The 26,299-nt window shown below is 42.0% G+C and overlaps 1 protein-coding gene across 1 annotated transcript in view; it reads left to right on the top strand.

Annotated features, from left to right (window-relative positions):
• The first annotated feature begins 1,234 nt into the window (after positions 1-1,234).
• Positions 1,235-26,299, top strand: part of TENT4B (terminal nucleotidyltransferase 4B) — a 38,979-nt gene continuing 13,914 nt past the window's right edge. The window contains 3 exon segments of the mRNA XM_030457755.1: positions 1,235-1,660; positions 1,662-1,888; positions 22,453-22,576. Of these exon segments, the coding sequence (XP_030313615.1) occupies positions 1,337-1,660; positions 1,662-1,888; positions 22,453-22,576 (675 nt within the window). The 5' untranslated portion in view covers positions 1,235-1,336.

Here is a 26,299-nt window from a genome sequence, read left to right as displayed (position 1 = left end):
CGAAGGATGGCTGATTCAGCTAAAAAATACATGATGATTCTAAATAACCTTTTCTGGAAAGGGTTGCTACTGAGGAATCCTGTAAATAAATAAACCTCAGTCCTCCAACAAAATGTGTTTACATTTATGTGCTATGAGTTCAGAACAAATAATTGGGTTTTGAAGAATTAGCTTTTATTTAAAAAAAAAAAAATAAATTCTGTTGCTACTTCAGGGGAGTGGTGCTAAGAATACTTTGTAAATGGTCCACCGAATGGAATACTTGGAAGTGAAATGCAGCTTTTTCATTCCCAAACCACCTCCATCTATCCTAAAGAGAAATACTCTTCCGCACAATTTGGGAACTATGGGAAGCACCAGGCCCTCCATGCAATATGCTTGAAACTTTCTAGCTGATATTATATTAAAGATATTTTAAGGCTGTAGTATGAAAACGCTAGAACTAAATCTGACCAATACTTGTACTACTCCACGTTCTGTGTGCCATGATGTGTTTCTGCAACTGCAGAAGCATTGGTGATTCCAGTATGGCACCTAAGCTTATCTTAGCGAGGATAAGGTTTCTTATCCTTGGGAGCTGAATGAGAAGCGGGAAGTCAGAAGTACCTATAACCATCGCCAAAACAGTTTGAGGGCAGTGCGGTGACAGCTGTGAGTGTACGAGAAGGGTCACGCTGGGTACCGCAGACCAAGGGTACGCCCGTACCTAATCCACGCTACTTAGGAGTCTTACGGCTGACCCAGTCAGCACCCCGTACCCCCAAAGCGGGACCGGGCCCTGCGGCACCCACCCCGCCGGCAGTACCGCGGGTGGAGCTGGGGGAGCCGGGCCGCGGGTTCGTCTGCCGGGCGCGGCCCCTCCCTGGAGCGCGGGGCTGGCGGGGCTCTCGCTGAGGGCCGGGTCGCCCCGGGACGTGGACGGTTCTGCCGCGAGAGGAGCCGCCGCTCTCGCCCGAGAGCCGCCCGGCCCCAGCACTCCGGTCCCCAGCGCGACGGTAGAGGAGCGGCAGCAGCCCGGGGAGCAGCCGGGGGCGGAGGGTGACGGTCCGGGGGTGAGGCCGGGGCCCGGCAGCTGCGCCTCCCGCCCGGCCTGGCCGCCACCGCCCCTCCACCCCTTTTATTGCGCGCGGCCCGTGTGCCGGCGGCCCAGCCGGGCCCCGCCTCGCCGCGCTCGCCAGGAGGGGCGGGGGCTGTGGAGCGACGGCAGCGAGCAGGCAGGCGCGGAGCTGCCCTTCCATAGGAGCCGCCATTAACGCTGGGACCCGGTGACAGGGTCTCGGCGTCGGCGGCCGGCGCGGCGCGGGAAGCGGAGGCAGCCGGGGTGGGTCCCCGTTTGATGGATCCCCGGATCGCCTGGTTCCAGCCAGAGCAGCTCGGCCCCTCGAACCGCCTGTGGATGCAGATTTGGGAAACCACGCAGGGGGTCCGCAACCTCTACTTCCAGCAGCAGCAGCAGGAGCAGCAGCAGCAGCAACAGCAGCAGCAGCAGAGCGCCCCTGCCGGGGCCGGCCCGGCCTCCCCGCCCGGCATGTACCGCGCCCCCCGTGCCGACCCCCAGCCCGACTTCCTGCCGCTCGAGAGCGCCAACAACCAGCACAACCGCAGCCACCACCAGGCCTCGCCGCCCCCGGGGGCCGCCGCCTGGGCCCGGCCCTCACGGGGGGGGGCCGCCCGCCGCTGCCGCCGCTGCTGCCAGCAACAAGAGGAAGCGCGACAACAAGGCCAGCACCTTCGGGCTCAACTACAGCCTCCTCCTGGGGCCCCCCGGACAGGGCCGGGCCCCCGCCCTGGGGGACGAGCCGGCCGCTCGGGCCCAGGCCGGTCTGGCCGAACCGCTCTACACCGGCACCCCCTGGAAGAAGAGGAACTACAGCCAGGGAGTCGTAGGGTGAGTGGCGGCGGCGCCGGGTCGCAGGGCGGGCGGGTGAGGGGGCGCCGGGCCGCGGCCGGCGCTGGGCCTGGCCCCGACTCGGCCTCCGGAGGAGGCGGGGGACAAGGCGCTCCCCGCCCCGGGGCCTGGCAGCTGCGGCGGACCGGCGCGGTGCTGCGCATGGGGCGGCCGACGAGGTGTGGCGGGGGGCGCTGGGCCGTGGCACCTGAGGCGCGGCGGCGGGGCGCGGCCCAGTCCCCAGCCCCGGTCCTGGGTGTCAGCGCAGGGCAGCCGGGTCGGGACCCCAGGGCACCGCTCGCCGCCCGTGGGGGGAGACGGAGGCGGTGGGCGCCTGGCCGCAACCCTGGCTGTCAGTGTCCGGCAGGGCGCGGGCCGTCGGGGAGCGGCCGTGCGAACCTGCCTCCCGGCCCCGGGTGTGCTCCCCGGCCGAGCGGCTTGCGACGGGGCAGCCACCCCTGAGCCGCGGCCCTGGGCGTCCTGCCCTCTGGAGGAGCGGCTTCGGGCAGGGCTGCGCGGCCGGCACGGGCGGCGACTTCTCCGGGAGGGGGGAATAAAGGCGGTAAGCGGCAGCGGGTTCCCATGCGCTGGTGGAGCGGGCAGGCCCGCCCGCAGGAGACGGGAGCTGCTGGCAGACAGTTCGGCTGTCACGGCTCTGCACGTGGGGCCTGGGTCGCGCTCCTCGCCCCGTACCACTCAAACACGGGTGTTCGCGGTCGCCCTGCTCCTCTCTTTACCGGTGCTCTGTCCTTTTTATTCCGTTGTTGAGGTTTCTGGTGCCGCTGCTGCTCACGCAGATGCTGCGGGGCTGTCGCGCAGGGCGGCTGAGCCGGGGGGAGGCAGCAGGCGAGCAGCGCGCTGTCAGCTGTGGGTCCTGCACGCCTGCCCTCCGCAGCCGCTGTCAAGCACACGTGTAGAGCTTCGTGCTACAAGTGGAACAAATGCATAGTAGGGACTGTAACTTGAAAAAAAAAATTAATCTGCTGCTGTGAAAAGTGCGTAGGCTAAGTAATTGCATGGGGAATGTGTTTGCTAAGATCTGCCAGAGAGGGTATGCACACATAGTGGCACCGTCCTCAGTATATACATTTCAACGCATGTATGGAGTGTTATGCATTTCAGTGTGGGATTACTAGTGGGTTTCATGGATCTCTTGACTCTGGAATGCGTGTGCTGATCTTGAGTATTTTTCCATAGTATTTTTGTGTTAGCTTAGGTCTCATCAGTTGGCATTGCATGAACCTGCAGAAATCAAGGGAAGGCAAACATCTGTTCACCTGAAAATGGTTTTGAGTGCTCTCCCCTTTGTTTAAAACACAAGGAAGGCTTTTGATACAGGTGATGCCCTTAATAACAGCTATTTGGTGCCTTCTGTGTCTTCTGTTTTTACAGTTCATGCTTTTCAAAATGTAACCTTTGCCTTGACCTATAGCATGCTCCTGCTCACATTGACGTCTATTTGACTTGGTTAAATATGGGTTTCTGGCGTGGTGCATGCAGGTGTAATACCCTTTCCAACCCTGCACCTTTATAAAAGTCTGGCTTGGTTCCAGGGTTCAGGTGGTGAAGGTGTATGGTGACAGCTGAAGGCCTAGAAGAGCCTTTAGAAATCAGTAATAGATTTGGTGTGTCAGTTTGTATGAGCCCAGCATGTGCCTCAGGGTCTTTCAGCCCCCTCCCACTGAAAGCATTGAGCTCTTTGACTTCCATTCTGCAAGGTTTGTCAAAATGACTACCCAGATTTGCTGGACACTTCGGAAGACAAACTCTTAACCTCCTCTGGCTCCCTGTTCTCTTGTAATCTCCTCAGTTATGTTTACTGCTGGGGTTATAATAATTCATAAAATGACATCGTAGAAGCCTGCTATTTTAGGTTGTGTAGTCACTACACATTGGTATCTCCTGGAAGTTTCTTCACATGACTTAAAAGTAATGTGTGCAAAACATACCAAGTACTGAATTTTTGTAAGTCAGTTTTTGGACTCTGTTTCTTCCAGCTTGTCACTTATTTACTTTAAGGTTGAGGGAACTTTTTTAGAAATACATTTCTCTCTCTGACTTGTAAATTCCTAAGTCTTTTCACTACATTGAAGATGGGGGTGGGAGGTGAGCTTCAGTAAGAGAGTAATAATAAAAATAATAACCATACCAAAGTATTCAAGGCAGTATCTGTTACTAGAGTACAATTTGGTTGAATCAGTTTAAAGCTCCAAGTGGAAGCAGGCTGTGGACTTTTTTTTTTCCAGTAGCATCAAAAAGGTACTTGAGTGTGTTGGTCTACATTTGGCTTGGCTGCCTAGTTTGTGGCACACATTTGCATGATGCTGAGGTTCAGTTTTAGCTATTCCCTTTATTCAGAGTGTACTGTAGCATCTCTGAGATGCATCCCTACATTGCTTTTCCTAAATTGTGGAAGTGACTGGTGTTTGCTTCTAGAAAGCTATTTATTCTGAAGGTATTTAGAGGCAGTTGGCTAACAAATCTTGAATGAAAAATTGTGAAAGCAGTTTCCAGAAGGGGCTGAGGCCTTTTGGGAAAGCACAGAAAATCCTTGTGTCTTGTGAAGGTTGCAGCAGTGTGTGACTGACTGGCTGCTGGCAAGGCTGTGAGAAGCCTCCTGTGCAACTGCCTGAGGTGTGCACTGAGGTGCTGCCATCTCTCCTGCATACAAGTTTCTTTTTAAAAATTGTCTCATGTAAAGGATCTGTCTTTGCACTAGGCAGTAGTGATAAATAAAAAGATTTCGTTGCTAAAATGAACATATTAAATTAATTATTTTCAACATGATTTTCCAGATTTGTGTTGTCCAGTTCTAATAGTTCCTGGGGAAGAAGCACACCTGCAGTTCCATTACAGCATTCCATGTGTGTTATCAGGGACCTTCTCCAATTGTTTCAATGCAAATTGTGAAAAAATAGCAGAGGCTCTCAACACTTCCCTATATATCATTCTGTGATTTATTAAGTTACTGACTTTAAATTTTGAGTCTCTTTAATATGGCAGTGTGGTGGAACAGTCCCATTCTCAGCAAGATGAGGCCTGACTTGTAGGCAAACACTGCTGAAAGCTGATGTGTGGCATTTCTATCTGGAGTGCAAGGATTGTCGCTTGTGTGTATGACTGTGCAACACCAGCTCCTAATTCACAATTATATTGATGACCTGCCTGGAAAAGCAGTCCTGTAATTTTTAGTTAGTTGGACAGTTTATGTAAACAAATAGCAGCTTGTAACTGTCTGTCTAAAGATTTAGGTAATGTAAATATGTTGAAATAGAGATTTTGGTTGAAAGCCAAGTATCTGTTCAGTCAAATATTTGAGTTTTTTCTTTTCACTTTTTTTATTTATTGAGAAATACACTTTTCTTAGTTAATGCTATTTAAGCATGGAAAGAGGTAACCAAATAATTAAAAAAGAACCAATAACAGTATTTTTTTTTTAATATGTATTTCTTGCAAAGTATGCACAATATTAGCTGACATTCACCAATGCTGAAATACTGATATTTAACACATGGCCAGTTTTTACTCCCACAGAGTTAATGGTACTATTGTATATATCACATTATGGTCAGTTTAATTTTGCCCCTTATTCTAAGTTTTCAGACTTGCAGTTTTGCTAATTGTGTGGGTGTTTGCATTACAGGTACTCTATTCTGACACTCTTAACTTGGCGACTTCTAAAATATCACTGAAAATCAACTTTCTAGCACTACCTACAAGTTCCTTTGCATCAGTTATATTTGGTTTGCTTATCTTAAATCCTCTGGGGACCCTGTTCAGAGACAGTAGTGCTAAAAAGAACATAGAATAACATGTTTATGTTACAGCATGTGTATGATGTTATTGTTGAATTAATACATAGCATATCTTGACAAGTTTTGATGGGGTATGCCTTGACAGGATGTTTAAGGCTGTATAAGGGTATGTGGGGTTGGGATTTTGGAGGAGATTGTGTGTGTGTCCTAAAGGCAACAGTAAATTATGTTAGTAGTGTCACAGTTAAAAAGGGAAGAAAAAGTATTTGGAGTACTGAAGTGACTGTTTTACAGCTTTCTACTGAGTTGAGATTGAGCCTAGCTGAAAGGTGACAAAATAAAAACTGCTTAAAGCCAGAAGCCTCAAGTATTACAAAACCAAAAACTAAAGACTTGCATATAAGTTTGGCCTGTCTTCTCACAGGCTTCTGTGATTCATGTGCCAAAGTCCAGTTTGCATGCAGTTCCCAGGCAGATGTGGATTTTGGGACTCTGTAGAGAGCTAGTTACTTTCCACAGGAATTTGCAGCCAAAGGCAAAAACCCAGTTAATGTGTGAGTTTGAGGAGGAAAATCTGTTGTGTACTCCTGAGGAGGAACCTGGGTTAAATAGAAAATGATGCATTTTGAAATAGAGAATGCACACTGTTTTGAAATAGTGATGGAAACTTTGCCGTGAAAGGGAGAGACTCCTGTGACCCCCAGAGGAGGGGTGTGCACACAGACGTGCAGACACCCGTGGGCTGCCAAGTTGGTTGGCACAGAATTGAGCAGGCTTCAGCTTATTTGATGTAAGAGCTCTCAGCATGTTGCCCATGATTACAGAGGATACTGTGAAATAAAATCATAACTACTTTAGGAAGAAAATGGCTTAAAGACATACGTCTTTGCTACAGAAGTTCTATTATTAGTATTTTCATGTGAAGTTTGTCAGGTTCTCGAGTCTTTTAATCTCTTTTTTGAAAGAAGCCAAGTGCATTAAGGCAGGCACAAGCTCATTCTCCACAGGCTGTGTGAGCCCACCAGAGGACATGTAGCTTCAGTAACACAGCAGGCTGCCTGTGGTAACTTACCCTGTGTCTCATAAGCTCTTACTTGCTCAGGCCCTTGCATGCTATCAGCCGTTGTAGGATGATGTCTACATGGGCTGGAGAATGAGCAGATGGAGCTGAGCATAGGGTGAGCAGAGCAAATTGTGTACCTGCAGTAGAATGTCTAGCCAGACTGAATGCCTGACTTGGAAATCTGAGAAAATCCTAATTGTTTTGGTTTTTCATCATGTACTCTTAAGTGCTTAAATTAAACACATGGGTGGTGCTTGATTTGCTGTTGCACTACTTGATATGTGCAAATGCTTTACATAAGTGAAACAAGCACTTTTGTGCAAAGGATTCTTATTTCTGGTGAAACAATGAGATGTGTGCATGGCTTCTTAATGTCTCCTCTTTTAGAGTTATTGCATGTGTTTTTGATTTAGTGGAGATCTGTACCTTAAAACATCGGTTGCTCATCATGTGTAAAAATGAATTTTTAAAGGAAAAATTCATTGAGACAAAGCTGTTTCTGAGAAAAGCCTCTCAGAAAAGTACTCTCTCCTCACTTTGTAGCTGCATGTGTACCCTGTAAAGTAGAAGTGCAAGGACATGACTCGAGTGTCTATCCTTTTCTTGGCTCTGTCTGGTAGGATTCACCATCACTCTGTCTCGCCCTGAGTCATGGCACAGCACAGTCCTGGCAGTACCCGTGTGACAGCTTGTGCAGCACTTGAAGGTGGTTATCTGGATTTTATGGAAGTGAAACCAGATTATTGCCCCACAGCCTCCTGTTGGAGGAAATTACTGGTTTTGGAGGGGCTGGGAGAAAGAAACACGTTTACTGGGGGCTGAAGATATTGGACTGAAGTTGGCTTGAGGAAACCTTTAGGAAGCACATTATAAATATCATCTCACATTATTGTTTGTGCTTGCAAAATGTTGGAATTGTGCCAATGTATCAGCATGTTTTGTTTAAACAATTTAAGGAGGATTTAAGAGGCCTTCTGATTCCTACACTTGCAAGAAAACAGCATGTGAATGTATTCTTGTGAACTGTTTTCTCTCCAATTCTTATCTTCTTCTTGGGACTTGGAACACCTATTTACCTTGGAGTGGCTATATAAGGAGCAGACGTTTGGTGGACTTTTTTTGGTAGATAGAGATGTCTATATTAAGTAGTAGGAAGAGTAGGACATTCTTTCTTTTGTGCTTGCTGATTCACTAGAGCCGATTTTTGTAGCTGTGCAATGCAGTTGAAGAAAAAGGATCTGCTCACTCTGAGTCTTTATTAGTATTGTATTAAACTTTGTTGAGCTTGTAGTTCTTATTTTTCAATTGGCAAACTGTAGTATAGAGTCAGTTTCGAAGCCTGAGATCATAGGCTGGGATTGTAGATTCTTAGGGGATACACACAGATAGAGACCTGTATCATGGAAGCTTATTGTTACTTTTTTCTACCCTTCAATTTTTTAAACCCTCTTGCTGTTATGCTTAGTTTCTGTGCACTTTCAATAAATTTATTTAAAATTGGAGTATGAGATTGTTTTTTTACTTTGAAAGTTTGCAAAACTTTGGAGTGTGGTTTTGAGAAGTTGTGTGTCCAACTTTACTATCAAAATAGGCAATAATGTAAATACTTCATACTTCATTTTATTGATGTCATGATATGGTGATCCAGAACACATCTCTGTGTGTGTGGGAGATGCTCCCAAAATAATGTGTATGCCAAAATTTAAGAGGTAGGTCTTGCATCTTTTAAGGTCCCTTCCAACCCACCCCACTCTATGATTCACAGTTGTGGGGTTTTTTATATTGCATGAGATGTAAAACTGTGGTTCTTCTGGTCTCTTTGCTGCATATCAGAACTGGCAGCAGTAGCAGAATGCAGCCTAGAGCCACCTTAAATGTTGTGTTGAGAGCTGTGTGTGCTGGTAGTGATATAGTGACACAAACAGTGAAAATCTTGCATAATACATGTTATAAGCAAAGAAATACTAATGCTGTTTTTTAGTGAGCACTTGACATGCTAATTCTTTATTTGAACATGGTGGGACTTCTTAGGAACATTCCTCTTTTTGAAATATCTTTTTGGATGAACTACCAAAGAACGCTCAAGATGTTAGGCATATTTGAATATTACTTTCTCTCCCTTTGCCTAGAAATTGGGGCTAAAGAAAAAATTCCTATAAGCAAGAAAAACAGGAAAACTGGTGAACTGGATGCAGGCTTCAGATACTTTTCGTAGGCTGCAAATCATTGAATCATAGAATTTTAGGGGTTGGAAGGGACCTCTAGAGACCATCTAGTCCAACCTCCCTGCCAAAGCAGGATAACCTAGGGCAGGACACCCAGGAATGCACCCAGGCAGGTTTGGAAAGTCTCCAGAGAAGGAGACTCCACAACCTCTCTGGGCAGCCTATGCCAGTGCTCACAGTAAAGAAGTTCCTCCTCATGTTGAGGTGGAACTTCCTCTGTTCCAGCTTAAACCCATTGTTCCTTGTCCTATTACTGGACACCACCAAAAAGAGATTGGCACCTTCCTCTTGACACCCAGCCCTCAGATGTTTGTAGACATTACTAAGATCTCCACTCAGCCTTCTCTTTTCAAGGCTGAAGAGCCCCAGTTCTCTCAGTCTTTTTTTCACAGGAGAGATGCTCAGTCCTCCTGGTAGCTCCCTGTTGGACTCTTCTCCTTTACACAAGGAGCAGTTTGAACTTTAGTCATTTTGTAACTTGAACCTCCAATAGATAACACAGCAGGATTTTTTTTCCAGGAATACTATAAACTTATGATGTCAAAGAAAGAGATAGACATGGATTGATGCAGCAGAACTCTTGTTTGTAGCTGTCGTGGTTTTTCTGGGATGGAATCATAGGCCAACCATGGTATGCAGGCCATTACCAGTTTTGAGTCAGTAGGAGCTTAAGCTAGGAGGAGCAGCTCAAGCTGGCAGACAGGTGTGTTCTGTGCCATAGACATGAGGCCATTATAAAGGGCGAAGTTTACTGAGGATGGAGGCTCCTACTCCTCCTGCTCTCAAGGGCTGCAAACCCTGAGGAGGATTGTTTGCCATCCTGCTTCCAAAGACTGCTTTCCCACTTACTCTATTCACTGGGCTGAATATAGCTTTGTATATTATATATCTGCATTAGTATTAATATTAGTTGTGCTGTTTCAGTAAATATGTTTTCATTTCAATCTATGGGTCTCCTCTCCTTATACTGTTTCCCCTTCTTGTCTGGGAAGTCGTTACCAGGTGATAAACAAATGGTTTATCCCCACATACAGATTAAAACTAGGAAGTAAATTTGTACAAAACCTCTTCTGCAGCTCTCTAGAGCCTGTTTAAATATTTTCAGTAGCTTTATATTGGTAGTACTTGTGTTTTATAATGGTCATCCAATTAATATATTTATGTTGTGTCATTCAGCATAGATTTTTTGCTACTAGTTGTCCCTGGTGGTTACTTTTCTGTCCCCTAAAGCTGTCTCTCAAATTCTGTGTGAGATTGAGCAGCACAGGTTATGAGCTGATTGAGAACTGTGGCTGCCTCCGGGGCCATGGAGCTCGGAGGGCAGGTTGCAGGTAGGAGACAGCTGCTCTAGGGTGGCTCCAGGACATCAGCTCAGTGTGATGATCAACTGGCTGCATGACTGGGTCTGAGGATGTCTTATGCTGCTACATCAGCAACATCTGTTAATTTTCTTCCTCCCATGGTGACAATTAAGATTATTTGGCAGCCCTCATTCCAGATCAGCCTCTCTGACAGTCTTGTAATGTCCTCCATGGCATGAGAACTGCATCTGAATTATTCAAAAGCAATGTGCAGTTAGTCCTGCTACAATTGCTTGAGAAAGCTTTACAGGGTGGAATTCTTCATATCTCACAATATTTTTTTTATTTGCATTTTTCATGATTTTTATCTAAAAACAATGGGACCAGATGCTCAAGCAGGCAAAGGCTTAGGATCAAAGTAAGTGTCTGTGCATTTCCACTCTTTCATCTTGTCAGTGTGATTTATTTGGGTGGGAAATGGCCAACATAGTATTGAAAATGTTGTTAGGCAGCATGGAGGAAATAGTGTTGTGGTTCTACAAGTAATGGGATGTAATAATGGGCAAATGCAAGCATCAAAGTCTTCTAGAAACTTCCAAATCAGGGAAATTAGGGTAGTAGAGGAAGAGGTATGTGGATGATGGAAACAGTGATTCATTATCTTCACTCAGTGTAGATTTACTTCCAGGTACATTTAAGTACACACATTTAAAGTGTCACATGTTTCCTTACATTTGTTTGTTTATGGACTCAGTAAAATGTGAGACACCTTGCATTAACCTTTCACAAATATAAAGATAAGCCCTTCTTGTACTGTCATACTGTAATTAGAGTAAGAATACCTCTAAAATTTGGCATGCAGGAATCTTACTGTAGTCTGATGACTGTGGTGTTAACCTTACTGTTAGGTGTCCATGTGTAGTCTGAAGATAGTGCATCCTTGTTGACCTTGCTTGACCTCTTGATGTTGTGATTTATCTAGACTGAGGAAGTAAGATAACATAAGTTGATTTTTTTTTTTTTTTAGGTTTTTGTCTCACTGTGTTAATTTTAACTTCCTCTGTTACTTTAGGAACAGCTGATGTTTTCTTATGTATAACAAAAAGCAAATGTTTTTTCTTCTGGTTTTGGTTTGTTTTTTTCTATTATGTTTTAAAGGGATTGTTTCAAAAAGCATTCTTCTTTATATGCATTTACATTCCTCCTTCTTTATGGGAAGTTTTACCCTGAACTTGTGCCTTGCACAGTGGCTTCATCTCTTATGTATTCAGAGTACCTCTGGTTGGAGAGCTTTCCACAACTGTCAGTTAAAGTATTGAGTTAAACATAGTGTGATGAAGGAACTATCTTCATCTGAATAATTGTCATGATTGAAAATCACACAGTGTCTTGGTTTGGGCCAGGATAAAGGTAATTTTCTGTCTTGTACTTTTGCTTTCAGCTAAGTCTCTTGTAAGTAGCTGCACTTGCTGAAATTAACAGCAAGTTTCTCAGACAGTGTCTGCTTCTGGGATTGATAATGCTTGATGTTTATAGTTACAGCTAGGGACTGGTATGCAGAGCCAAGGACACTGCTCAGCTCTGAGGAACATTTTACTCTCCAAAAGGAAAAAAGGAGTAAAAAGGTCACACCTGCAGCCCTCCCTTAGGGAGGAACAGACAAGACAGATGGCCAAAATTGACCAAACAGAGTATTCCATCCCATACACGTCATATTCAGTATAAATTTGAGGGATTACAAGGGTCACACCCCTTCCTGCTTCCCCTTCTTTATGGGTCCCTGTTTGCATGGGCATCCTGGGAGGTTTCCGTCCATTCCTCTGCGTGTGCTCCTGATCCATGCCAGCCTGAATCTGTGTGTTCCTGCCTCCAGCTCCCTACTGGTGCCAACTCCAGGAGTCCAGCCTGGACTTTCCCAGGGCTGCCCTGCAGCCTTGGTGGTGGCGTGAGAGCTATTGGGGGAGGGGGGGGAGGAACGTGGTATCATTTTTCTTGTATATTTGTATATATTTAGTAATTTTTTCCTATTTATCGTTACTGTTTTATTAAAGTTATGTAGTTTAGTTTCCAACCCATAAGTCTCTCTCCCTTATTCTCTCTCCTTTCTTTATCAAGGAGGAGAGGGGATTAATAGAGAGCATCTGTTATTCAGTTTAATTGCCAGGCCAGTGTTAAACCGTGACACACAGTCTTGGGTCAATATTGAGCCATGCTGAAAAAAATGGTGCCCTGATAGCTTATTTTATTTAGTTTTTGCTTCATTGTGAAACACTGTTCTTCAGTTGGGTGAGTCAGCTCACATGCTTGAGGATCTTCTTCTTACTTAGCTTTCTGGTTGTGTTTTGGACTTGGTGTCTTACTTTCATTCATCCATGGGCATTTTTCTTCGTAGTAGTCATACTTGGCAGGTACTCACAGGAGAACTTCTTCATGTTGTTTTTTGCCTTGAAGAGCTAGTTCATTATCTGAGGTAAGCAGCTTCTTTCCAACTCTGCTTCCAGCATGAGGTAGAAGAGAAGTTTGCCTCATTAACTTGTTGGATTTCTTCTTATGGGGTGGTTTTTGAGATGAGGCAGAAAGAACAGTATTGTCTTGCTTAGTTGCTGCCTTGCAATTACATTATGCATTATACATCAGCTGCAACCATTTTCTTAGCTAAAATCTGTCTTAATTTGAATAACTAGATAGGTTGTGAAGCTGCTCATTACAACTTGGCCAAATGTGACAGAGCATATGCAGGTGGTAACAGATAATGTTCAGTGGCCATCAGTACCAGTGTCGGCTCCCCACATAACAGCACCTTGGAGCAATCAGAAAGAGTAACTGTGTAATAACAAACATCCTCCCTCCTCTTTTGTATAACATAGTATTTGCCTGTAGGCATTAAGTCACTGAACATCATATGCTAAAGTAGTTCACTTCAGCCTTTGCTCCTCTGCAGCATACCTGCCCAGGCCTGTGCTCAGCCCTGCTCCTTCTCATTGGTATTGATTCAGCAGTTTGTAGAGCTCAGTGCCCCTCTTATGCTTCTCCAGTAGCTGTAGTCTAGCTCTAGGCTTCACTGCTGCATCTTCTGCTCACTTTTCTGTAGACACCTTTGCTTAATATTCAGATTATTATTGAAATTATTTTGAGAGAGTGTTTTCAGTAAGTGGGTTGGATTGATCTTGATCAGGTTTCTAAGAACTGGTAGTTTCCTGGCAGATGTACTAGCTGTAGCTTCAGGGGAAAGAAGAAGATAAAAAACAAAATTTGATCCACAGGATTAGTCAAAGACATCTTGTCCAGACACCTTGAAGGACACTACTCTCCAACATTGGAGGAGAAAACATTTCTAGCATTTCCTGACATTGGAGCTTTTGAGTGTGCATGTCTATCACAGTGCTGATAGGGGTGACCCCAAGAAACATTTTTTTGTCATCTGCTTAGGCATTGTCTTTTCCAGGTGGTTGTTGTTTGTAGCTTTCTAGTCCAAACTGATAAGCAGAGCAAAAGGAATCTGGTGACTATCCAAAATATTTTGCAGGTTGAGTGCTACTGCTCCTGGCACATGGTTTTCCTGGTACCTGTGGATCCTGCCTTGCAAGTGGGAGTATCTGAGCACAAGAGAACAAACCAGAATATGAACAAATAGTTCCTAATGTGTACCTTTTAGAGAGCACTCCAGTGCATCATGATGAATACTGCTTTGTTTAATGTGAACATAGTTCACTGTGCACACCCTTACTGTAAAGATAACACATCGTCCAAGTCACAAGTTACCTGAAATGTTTCTTTTTCACACATACTTGCTATTTTAAGTGTGATAGTTCCTCCTCCTGCTGCAAAATGCACCTGCTCCAGTGACTTTTTGGGCATTTTTTTGGGTTGGGATTTGAGTTTTGCCCGAATATGACAGCAGTGCACCTGGACTGTGTTGCTATTGGAGCAGACTCACCAAGTGTAGTAATCAGGAATAAAGGGGTGGTAGCCTATGTTCTGAATATGTACTAACCAGGTAAGTTGGAATTGTTATTTTGCTTGAATAATATAATATAATATTAACATAATTAAAGCCTTGTGGTTTTAAGAGTGTTAACTTCCAAATCTTTTCATAAGAACTTTTGATGACTACAGATGTAGGAGATATGAGCAAAATAACTTGGGGCTGGCTTTTATCTTCTCAGATGTTCCAAAATGCTGTGTAAAATGCCCTACTCTCAGAAAAAAATAATTTTAAAATGCCACCCAAACCGTGACTGTTAGAAAATGTTGGACAGCTTTAGAAGTTGGCATTGACTTTCCAGGTGGCACACTGGTACTTCAGAGTTGATTTGAAGATGTTTTTGTCCTGGAGCAGGAAAGGTATTAACAACCTGCAAATGTGGCTGGTTATTTGACTTAATATTTCTATATTAAATTATTTTAAGTGTGATCTAACGTGTTACTGCTGCTCAGGTGGACTTGAAGTGGCTTTCTGGAGCTAGCACAGTGCCTGCTCGCCTGGGTGTTACTGAGTTGCAGGGGCAAGTGTTTAAGCAGTTTAAAATTTACTTGTTTAAAGTACTGGCTGCAGGTAGGAACACGGACCTTTAAACAGCTTTTGGTTTGTCTTTGTGGTGCACACTGTAAGCCTGTGGTTCTGACAGTGCCTGTCTCCCTTCTCAGGCTTATGGTCTTATTTGGGGTGGATGTTTGAAGGTGTAAATTGACTGATAGAAGGAGATGGGGGCATCTATAGTTGCATTACTTTCTTCTCTTTCATTTAACCAAACTTCCAAGTCAAATAATTTATTCAGTCATAAAATGGAAGAGTATTTACCAGGCAGAACCCTCTGTGTGTGCAGAAGCAGAGGACTTCTCCACTTTCTTCTGTGTCAGCCCATTTGGATCCCTGTGTGAGGCTCACCTGGCTTCCTGACCTGCTGCCCAGGTAGCCATTTCCCTGGGAAATGGCTGTGGGCTGTGTTTTAGCTCCAAGCAGTCTTCTGGTCGAGATTTTTTTTTTTCTTTCTGATCAAGCAGGTGCCATGCAGTGGGAGTGTTCATCAGCCAGGGGAGGGAGGGAGGGAGTTGGTCTCGCTTCTGCCTAGATGGCAGGTCACAGATTGTTTGTTTATTTGATAATATTTGCTACAGTAATACTGTAGCAGCAATACACTAGTGGTGTCTAAAGAACTGTCCTGCTAGCCTAACTTTAGGAAGGCAGAGATACACTAACATGCCTGCTGTACTCCCTCTGTTCTAATAGTAACACCACTGGGTATACCTGCAAAATGGTCTAATAACACTTTTTTTCTTTAACTGTCATCTTCTTGTTCTGCTGCTACAGAAGGGATAAAAGACCTCAGAAGCCTTGCAAGAGATTTGCTGGCTGTAACTTTTGTTAGGATCCTAACACAAACCCAAACATGGCTGTGTTATTGGGAAAATTCAGCTAATATAAACTGAAGTACAACTGATGCTGATAGTTTTACTTTTTGTTAAGCTCCTGTTTAAAAAAACAACAACTTGTAAACTGTTGTTTGAGCCTTTGGAATGAGAGCTTTTGAAGCAAGGAGAATTGGCAGGCTGAGGAATTCCATATTCATCACTATAGGAAATAGATACCTTTAGCTCTTATCTGTGGTTTTAGCTGTTTGGCAATTTACCTCAAGTTGTAATTACAGAATGTATGAAGTGCATGCTAACAGTTGCACTTTAAACTTAAAAAGGCTTTTAAGAGTGTCTATCTGTATTTTAAATGATAAGGTTGCAGACTGCATAGCTGGTATGTATATGAACTGTTCCAGCAGACTAATGCTTTCCTTCAAGTGAGCTAAAGAAAACAGTTGTATTTTATAGGGGATGTTGGAATTACTGCTGTGTTTCATGATATTTAGGTATTGCTGAAGTTGAATCTTTTTTGTCATTATGAAATAAAAGTTATTTTACGTATCAGTTCTTCCCACTTTGTTTTTCTTGGACAAAACCTTTTTTCTCCTGCTTAATCTTGTTCTTTTTTTTAGTACTTTTTCTTTCAGCTAAGTTGAGGTAGCAGTTTCTCTTACTATTTTTTTTTTCACTCCTCTGCTAGCAAAATGCATGTCTGCCTTTGACAGCCCATTCCTGGGAAAAGAGAAGCAGCAGACTCTCATACCACTTGCTTACAGTGATGGGAAGGAGGGATGATCTGTAGATAGTTTCCAGGAAGGAAATAGAAAGCTATTCCCACACATGGAGTGATTCAGCTAGATTGCTTTTATGTACAGTAGGATTAAAAAAAAAAAAAAAAGCAACAGGAATAAGGGTACTTCTCAAAATGCTCTGTCAAGTTGGCATTTGATGGTTTTGCTTGAAATGCTGAGAAAATACAGAGCAAACTGAGTGTGTATATGGCATGGGTTTAAAAACCAGTAGATCAGTCATAGAGAGTTGTACTTCAGATGCTTTGTTAGTATGACTAATTCAAGGATCTGGTTTATGATTAAAGTCCAGTAGGACTTTTTTCCTCTTAAGATACAAATTTCTGTTTGAAAAATGCTAGTACGTCTGAGTGTATTCTAGAAAATGAATTTGCAATTTATAAATAGACAAAAAATGCTCAATTCTATGTTGCCAGGGAAAGAGAGATTCTTACATTCCTTCCTGACAAAGGAATATGTTTGAGAGTTTTAATGAGAAGTAATCTGATTGAGTTTAATGAAGACAACATTCATCCTGATTGAAGCTAGGGAGTGGAGGGGATAAATGCATCTAAATCTCTTAAGTATTGATGCTTTCTTTCAAGAAGGTAAAATACCTCAGGTTCCTGCTTCATGCTCTTCCCCAAAAACAATTGTAAACCTGAAATTCTACAATATTTTACTTTGTTGCCTTTGATTTTTTTTTTCTCCATAGGAGACTTAAAGTAATAGGAGCAGCTACACATCCTATGGGAATAATTTATTCAAAGAAAGTTCATAAAGAAAAGGCTTAATTTGGTGCTACAGGGGTGTGTTGCAAATACCCCATCCAAATGTGAATATAAAATCAATAAGCTCTTATATCAGAAGTGATTAATTTTGAATCATAGAGTTTGGGAAGGTGAAAGTGATGTGTGTGATCGTTGCTAATTTCTACCCACTGTCCACAGAGGTTCTAAATAATTGAGATTAAGCTTCATTCTGAAAATGAAGCTTCCTTCTGAAAATCCTGTCAAAGAAAAATTGTAGTGCATGAGCACTATATGAGTCCTTTTTTTTTTTTGGATGGCTGATATCCACAGCATAGAATTCTCTTCACTCATGTTGCAAAAAGTATTTCCTGTGCAAAGAAGTACATCTGCCCAGGGCAGAGGAGGCACTTTGGGATGTATAAGCAGAATTTTGAACCCAGTCATTTTTACCAGTTGGAGCAGAAGCTATGGGTGACACCCTGGTGAGAGAAATTAGAACATGCATGCCTGCTTAATTTCTCCTGTGAAATGAAGAGTGAAGAGGAGCCAGAGGAGACTCAAAGTATAACACAATTCCAGAATGATGAAAGCAGGAAAATTTTCAATTAAAACTTACCTCTCTGGTTAGTATAATACTACGTGTTAGCATGCAAAGGCAATGCTTAACTACTACCCTGTGGTCAAGCAAAACCAGTCAGAATTACCTTTATCTCACTGGTTGCTCTGCTTAGCAAGACTGCACCCTGCCTTGCAGCTGTCAGTGCAGGCAGGGGTGGTGCAGGCAGGAATGGTGCAGGCTGTGGTCCTGCTTGGGGCAGCTGCTGGTGAGCACTGGGCATTTGTTGTGTCAGGCTGGTTTATCCCAGCCTGCCAAAATTGGCCAGCACAGAGGGCTGCTCATTTCATCTGCATCAGGATTCTAGTGCAGGGAAGTGAAGTTTGTAGTATCCAGTTATGTTTCATAAACCAACAGACCTCCCAGTGTCACTCTTGGTTCCAGTTCTGGACTTAAGGCAGGAGTGTGTTGTGCTGGGGTTTGTGTAAGGGAGCCAAAGCATATGGCCTGGTGTATATGCTTGTCTATGCATCTGTGTGCTGTGCATATAAAACAAAATATGCAAAAAATGCATTAAAAATAGCATTTTTTTCATATGTGATTATTTTTTAAGTGATGGCCAGAGGTACAGTGAGATTCATTCTCCAAAATTACAACATCTTGGGTGTATGTAAACTGGTTTGAGAATCCTGAGTTGCACGTTTAGAGCCCACAAGTTGTTCTACAAAATAAAGTAAGGTGTGATCAAAGAAAGAAAGAAATGTGATGCTCTGTGTTCCTTAATGCTTGCATCTGCATGGAGACTGCAGCTTTTCACCTAACCAGCCTCAGTCTAGCAGAGTTGTGAGCTTCATGGTGCTCTTCAGTGATGTTTGGCAGGACTTCCTGGGATGACAACTTTTGCAGCTATAATGTATTTTTTAAGGACACATCACTTTCTGTAATTTAAACATAAAAGGCACTACAGTTCACTAGGTTTAGTGGCTTCTCTTATCTATAATTCTGTTCTGTCTGTTAAATTCTTATTAAATCAGTTTACCAAGCTTGAAAACAGAGTACTAATACTAGTACAGGCAGTTAGTACTTCGTTTTAAAACAAACTTAGAGAAAGTGTAGGAGACTTACTATTCTTTTTCTAGCACATGAATTTTCCTGAAGTACAGGACAAAGGCCCACTCATGTATTGCTGTTCACTGTAATAAATACATTAAACCAGTGCTTAAACATGCAGAATACTCTCTCTCCATGCATCCTATGTAGATTTGGATGTTGGTGTGATTCAGTATGACTGTAATGCCAAATGAAATAACTTTACATAGTGAAATCAGGTTTATTACAGTGTAATTTCCTTCTAAAAAGTGGTCTCTTTTTCAGGACTTCTAGCTAAAAGAACTAATGAATGTAATGGCATTAAATGATAAAATACGGTTATGGTACCAAGGATAACTTTTTGGTCTCTTTGATCTTTTTTTGCTAAAGATATAAGATTCCACAGGGACTTCTATAAATAGACTGAATTAATCCAAACAAATTGTTTTGAAAAACAGCTACTGTAATAGATGTTGATTAAGACAGTGAATAACCTTGAGTTTTAATTTTCAATCCATCTCATATTAACTCCATATTAATTGCAGGCACGTCTGTAAGTCATGTTGCACTGCTCTGAAATCTGCATGTGGCTATATTTTTTGTCTTGGTTTTAATTAATCATTGTCTTATTTCTTGGCAGCAGCCATTGCTGGGCAGGTAAACAGTTCCAGGTGTTGTCTTGAGCCTTTACAGCTTCTGCCTTTGGCTCTGTGCAGCGCAGGCAGTCAGAGCAGCATGGAGAGTTGGAGCAGATAAAACACAGATATGTCTCCTATTTCCAGCTGGTGCACTGATGGGGACTTTTTCTAATAGTCTTTAAGCCTTTCTTATATCTTGGGAAAAAGTCTAAGTTTCTGTGTGTTTGCAAGCTGCTTTTTTTTTTTCCCCTAAGAACAAGAAGTATCCCAATTAAAGAGATGAAGATGTGTTGTTTATGTTTAGAAAGAGTTACATCCGGTTCTGACAACGTCATTATTTTATGTGCTTCTAAAGAATGCACCAATTGATAAAATTATCTCAATTAAGAGCATCAGTGGAGTTAATAGAGAGAAGTGCCCAGAGAACTGCAGTGTCTGTGTGGCTTGGCCCATTGTGCACTTTGGGGACCTCATTTCTGATTGCCTTGTTCTTTCAGAGTTCCCTTGTGGGGCCAGAGGAACAATTAGCTCCTGTGAAGTGGAAGCCCAGGAGCAGCTGGGTCCACTAATGATGGGCAGTATGGATGTGTTCTCTGCTATACATGAATTTCTCTCCAGTGGCAGTCCCTTGGTATTACCCCAGCAAGTCTTGTGCCAATGAGTACCCCCAGGCAGTGTGGTGCCACTCCTTATGGCACAAAGTGCAGGTGTGTGCTCAGCCTGGAATTGCTAAAAACAATGCTCTGGGGCAAATACTGTGCTTTGTGGATGTAACCAGTCTGTTCCAGCTTGTCCCGAGGAGCACAGGCAGAAACAGGGCTGTATAGCTTATCAGTTCCCCACAGTGTAGCCTGCAAAGGAAGTAAAGAGTTTGCCAGGCATGATAGGAAGCCTGGAGCTGACTTCCAGATCTTCCTGTAAGCTGGTTCACCAAATTACAGCTGAAAAGTTGTTGCTTTCTAGACTTAGGTTCTTTTTTTTTCTTTTTTTTTCTTAACCTGTTTTCCTTGCTGCTCTGCTTTTTGAATGTTGCTTTAATGGTCGAGTGGAAACTTAACTAGCAATTCAGGATGTGTGACTGACTGGTGGTGGGGATGGAGTGTGAGTTTGGTTGTTGGGAGTGCTCAACTTGTCCTTTATCACGTACTTCTCATCTGAATGCAGTTTCTCAATGGGAGGATCACTGTAAGATGGTTTCAGTGCCAACACATTGAATAGCGGTGAAGAAAGGGAGAGGAGATGGCTGAAAAGCCAAAGGTGAAGGAGTCGATGCCTGTGTAAAGGATGGCAGTGGTGGTTTGGAATGTGCATCTTAATATCAGGTTGTAAGCTTCCAAGAAAAAGCAAAGAAGCACCCCATAGGAGCAGTCAAGAAACTTCCTATCAGCATCAGAATAAATGCAGAAAGCAACATTATCAGCATGAATAATGCACCATTGCTGTTCAGAACATCCTTGTGGTACCTGAGGTGCTGTGTGTTAATGGAGTATGGTGCCAGCAATGTGGGCAGAGGAGTGAGATGGCATCTTACATGTTTGCAGATCTTTTGTTTTATTAAACAAATAAAATCTTGTTTTATTTTAGTTTTTAGTCCAAGTGTTTGTAAGGATCCCTCTAAGTGTCAAAGGAGTAGAAGCCTTCTCCAAAGGCTGATTTAGAACAGCTAAATTCATCTGTCTGGATCTCCCTTTAGAGGAAGTTCTCCGAGGAGTTTGTGTTTGCTATAGAAAGCCTGTGGTGTTGGCCACCTTAAGTTGCTAGGATTTTATAATTATTCTCCTAGCTCTCTGTGTGTGAAATTACAATAAATGTTCAATGAAAAGTAATGTATTTTATTCCTCAGGCTCTGAAAGAAGCTTGTGTTGTTCATAATGGTGCAGTATTGAAGAACATAACACCAATAGTTTGAGTTCTGTCCCTAGCCTGGTCAAATACAACTTTCACATATTTTAACGTTGTTTTGGACACCTATGTACAACTTCCAGTTGTTAACATTTGACTTATTTATGTATGCAGTGGAGAATTATTAGATTCCACATCTCATCTGAGAGCTTGCGCTCAATAAATTGCTCTCTTGTGATGGTCCCTCGGAGCTCTTAAGAAGAGATTCAGTTGTGTCTGGTAACTAGAAGTAGTACATTAAAAACCCCAGCTATTACTGTAATGGCCATTGCAAGAAATAAATGAAATTAATAAGCTACTCTGTGCCAGAGTTCCACAAAATTTTGGTAGAATTAAAGGGTTATATCTTAGAAAAAAAAAACCATCATTAGTTGAGCTGATAATGTGTTTATGGTATTACAGCAGCATAGAAATTTGTGGCACTGTATGAAGACATTTTTGTTTCAGCTCTAATCATAGGCAATCTAAACATAACACTGAGAAGCACATTTAATGCGATAAACTGTCAAATATATGGTTTAACTGTCAATCAGCTGTTCTTCTGAGCTACCACTGCTGTGTGTGTACTACTTATCTTCTTGCTATTGCAAGAAAGTGCCTATTTATTTTATCCATCTTCTCTAATCAGTAAAAGAAGTTTTTCTAGTGCTAGCAGTGGCACAAGTACTATCAAGTTTTTAAAAATCTTAGTACTTAATACAGTGGAGGCCTGAAGCAAGCTAGCTGGTGCCAGGGGCTGAGTAGGAAGCACAGACTGAAAACCTCCTGTTTAAATTTTTGCCAAGTGTGTACTCAGAGCTTACAGCTGCATTTGCAGCTGAACACTGAACCATTTCTCTGTTATGCTGGCATTAAAATACAGTGCAGCTTCCAACATGAATTGAAGGCACTTGGATTTAGATCTGCTTCCACACTTGTAGCAAAAGCAATGCAATATTGACCCATGTGGTAAGAAGCTAACATGAAAGTGAATGGTACCGAGTGTTGTGAATCTGGATTTTTTTGTAATTGCATGCTACTCTTAAATTGCCCATTATCTAAATAGGTAACCAGGAAATTAAAAAGAAATTTTGATTAGAGTAGTCGGTATTTTATTCTCCTGTGTGTTTTTCCTGACTTTTTTTTTTCTTTCTTTCTTAGTCTTCATGAAGAAATAATTGACTTCTATAAGTATATGTCTCCCAGACCTGAAGAAGAGAGAATGCGGATGGAAGTGGTGAACAGGATAGAAAATGTTATAAAGGAACTCTGGCCTAATGCAGATGTGAGTAGGACACTGTTCTGTTTCTAATACATAAAAAGAACATTTTTTTCCTGTTTACTTTGTGAGGTATTGAATAATAAAAATACCGTTTTTATTTTATTTACTAAAAGTACACAAAAGCATTTTTGGTCAAATGAAAGAGATGTTCTTTATTTCTTGAATGATACAGATCAACATTTTCTATTGCACGTAGGAACAAAGACAAGCTAGACCTAGTGTAGTCAAAGACAGTTAAACTACATTAAATATCTTAAAAATGCAAAGGAACAAGGGTTTTGTACAGGAAGAGATAAATCTGTAGAGCTCTTTTTTTATATATATTTATATATATTTTAGATACAGAAAGCCTCTAATGCCTCTTTTCATCAAAAGCAGGTTTTTGCTACTACTTCATTCTGTCAAAACAAGAGTTTCTCTTGTTCAGAGCTGTGCGTTTTTTAATGGACCCTGAGCGACTCAAAATAGTTTTATGGGAACACAGTTGGACTTAGCATAATTGAATCTAGTTTAATTATGCATTTAACTAACATGGCATTAATTCCTAGAATGCAGAAATGTAGCTGTAGTCATCTCTCTGTAGATAACTAGCTGAAAATAAGGACTAGTTAGCCTTACAGAATAGCAAACAAAGTTCAGACAGCAGAATCTTTAGTGTAAGAAGTGCTCTTCGATCCTTCCACATTAAAAGTGTTTTGACATGAGTGACTTAAGCCCACTGCTCATTTAAACTCCTTAGCCTGTTTTTTGGAATGTGTTTTTAGAAACTGACAGAGTATGAGTTCTGTATAAGCTTTTCGTAGGTGTTGTGTGGGTTTGTGTGTAAAATATACTCACATTTTAAAGGTGATTCATGTTGTTATGTACACTATACTGGTGACATCATGTGGAAGGAGCAGGCTCCACTTGGTGACAACCCCTTTGCACTGTTACTGGGAGTTGATAGAGTGTACTGCACATGACTGGTGGTTTTCTCTTTGAGCAAACCCAATAACCTTTCCAAGGGAACAGTGTAAGAGATGTTAGCATATCTCACAGGTGTTGTATCTCTCCTGTAACCCAGTGAAGTGCTGTTTGTAGACCCTAATCAAGAGCAAGACCAGCAGGCTGCCAGTTTGACATGCACTAGTACAGAAAACACTCCAGGTGGGAAACAGTTTTTACCATGGTACACCCTGCCAAAGTCTTGCAGTAGGGGATTTCACCAGGATAACAGATTGCTTCAGCCTGGAGAAGATGCTGCTATTTTCTAGACAAGTTTGTGTGCTACAGACTTTATTAGTGTGATAGGGTGAATGGGATTATTACCAGGGCATCTTTCGGTGTTACCTCTGACACTCTGAATGTGGCACAAGAACTTAGTGCTGTTTGTAGGACTTAGTTGCTCTGTAAAAGCTAGGTCTTCAACATTAAAAAAAATATTTTTATATATAAATACATATTTATGAGTTAGGGGCCTTTTTAAGCTACTGAAACTGAGGTTTGTAGCCATAAACTTCTAAAGAAGAGGAAGCAAATTACTAGCTCACCCACACAGTGACAGATGACCACTGGGCTTCCTGAAGTTCGCTTTTCAACTGGTGCCAGTTAAAGCTGCCATGACTGTCTTTCTTTGCTGTTCTTTAAAATGTTAGGGAGCAAGAGCATGCCGGTTCCTTTTTGTCAAATCAGTGACTGTTCTTCAGAGCCAAACTCAGCATTTCGTCTGCTGTTGTTACCTCAAGGAAGAATTCTCCTCTTGTGTGCCCTTCTGTTTTCTGGAGACTAGAAGGGAGCTGAATGCTGACAACAGCACACTAGGTTATAACTGGAAATTACTGTACTGTTACTTTTCTAATAATTTTACAGATCTGCTTGGAAACTGCTGAACTCAACTATGTTTGACTTTGACAGTCTTTTGTTGTAATATTTCAGTCATTTGGGTTAATCACTAACCTTTTAAAGATCTGTGTATTGGTTTAGCTACTTCTAAGACTGAAGTTTTGAGTACATGCTCTGAGAAGGTGGAGTGTTATCTGGTCCAATGTCCTCAGCTTTAGCTGTAGTGTAAAGTGATTAAGTTAATCTTTAAGCCCTTCATTTTGAGTCATAGTGAATACAGCTAAAATGGACTTCTTTCTACATTGAACAAACACATTTATTTTGTAGTTTCTCACTTCTAACAGAGGTAAGACATATTCTTTAAAAATCAGATACCAAGAAAAGGAAAATAAGGGTTCATGAATCTAAATGTGGGATATGTCTGTGCACATAGTTTTTTTTGTTTTTTCCCTGTTCCACTTAGGAAAAAGCTGAAAAAGCAGATGGAGGGGGTATGTAGAACTAGGTATCCTAAACTGTTACTTTATTTATAGAAGTTAGCAATTGTGTCATTTGCTCTTACTCAAGGGAATGTGCTTAGAAGGAAACATTCCTAGTAAGTGAGAACTGTTCTTGGCATCAGTAAGGCTCTGACCATAAGAAAGGCTTTAATTACTCTGAAACTAAACAACCCAAAACATTAAACAAAAGCATTTTAAGAGAGAGTTTTTTTTACTAGTTGATAATGAAAATTTGACTACTGAACAAATAAGTACTTATACAGTGGAATTTAGGATAAGTTTATCATAATGGCCTCAGCTTCATGTCTGAGTATTGTGTGGCCTTGTAGATCTGAAAAGAGGTGGTGTTGCATACCTCATGCACTTCAGTTATGAAAATATTATGATTTCGAATGGAGATAGAAAGATGAACTCTATTTAGTTTGACAAACCTTACAAAGTTCTACTTAATTCGATTTCTTCTAAGAAGTAGAGTTCAAATTGACTGTAAATATATTTTTTGTTTTGATGGAGGGATTTTGGTAACAAGGACTTTCCAGGCTTTTGTGGATTTCCAAATTCCACTGTGCTTAGTGAGGACATATTTGGACACATAATGTAATTAAACATGCTTCAGAAACTTTGGAATTTAATATGAACAATTCCTCAGAAATGTAGGATAAGTAGTAATAGCATCCAGGAGCAGGAGTCACTAGAGTACTGTGAAGTCTTAAGTTCTCTTATGAATGCAAATGCATATCTGACTCCACACAGAAGAAAAACATGATTGGCACACCACAAAAACTAATGCACCTGCCCTTCAATGCATAACAATGTCCCACATTTGGAATGTTTTACATTTGTACATGGCTACAAAGCTTTAACACTTTAAATTCCTATTTGATAGTAAATCAAAATTTGTTAATTTTTCTTTTCCCATTTCCCCACTCTCATGTTTCCAGACTTGATGAGGGAGTATTGAAGTGTGGGTGTGGGTTTCTTTTATAATAATTCAATGTTTCTCATACTCCAAATCATTGTACAACAGCAGATGTTGTTTCATTCCTTTCAGTAAAGGTCATATATGTTGTATCAGTAAGTTTATGAATACTTTGAGAGTTGTTTATTCAATAAAAGCTCTTTGCTGTTCAGCTGAACACACTTAATGGTTTGATAATATGAAAGCACAGTTAGTTTTTTTCTGAACTCATCAGTGGTTGGTTTATTGTGCAAAAGTACTTCTCAGATGGTTTTCGTGACCAAATAAATCTGGTTTCACTAAACCCAGGCAGAGAATGCTGGGTGAAAAAAAAAAAAAAAAGTAGTATTAATCATTATTATTATATTCTTAGCTTTGTGATGTCTTTATGATCCTTTTGTCAAGATCTAGTACAATATTGGTGCTAGTTCTGTGGCATCTCTTGCA

This window comes from Calypte anna, chromosome 11, assembly GCF_003957555.1.
Source record: "Calypte anna isolate BGI_N300 chromosome 11, bCalAnn1_v1.p, whole genome shotgun sequence".
Lineage (NCBI taxonomy): Eukaryota > Metazoa > Chordata > Aves > Apodiformes > Trochilidae > Calypte > Calypte anna.
The sequence above is the reverse complement of the archived record's forward strand: the minus strand, read 5'-3'. Positions and strand labels throughout refer to the sequence as shown.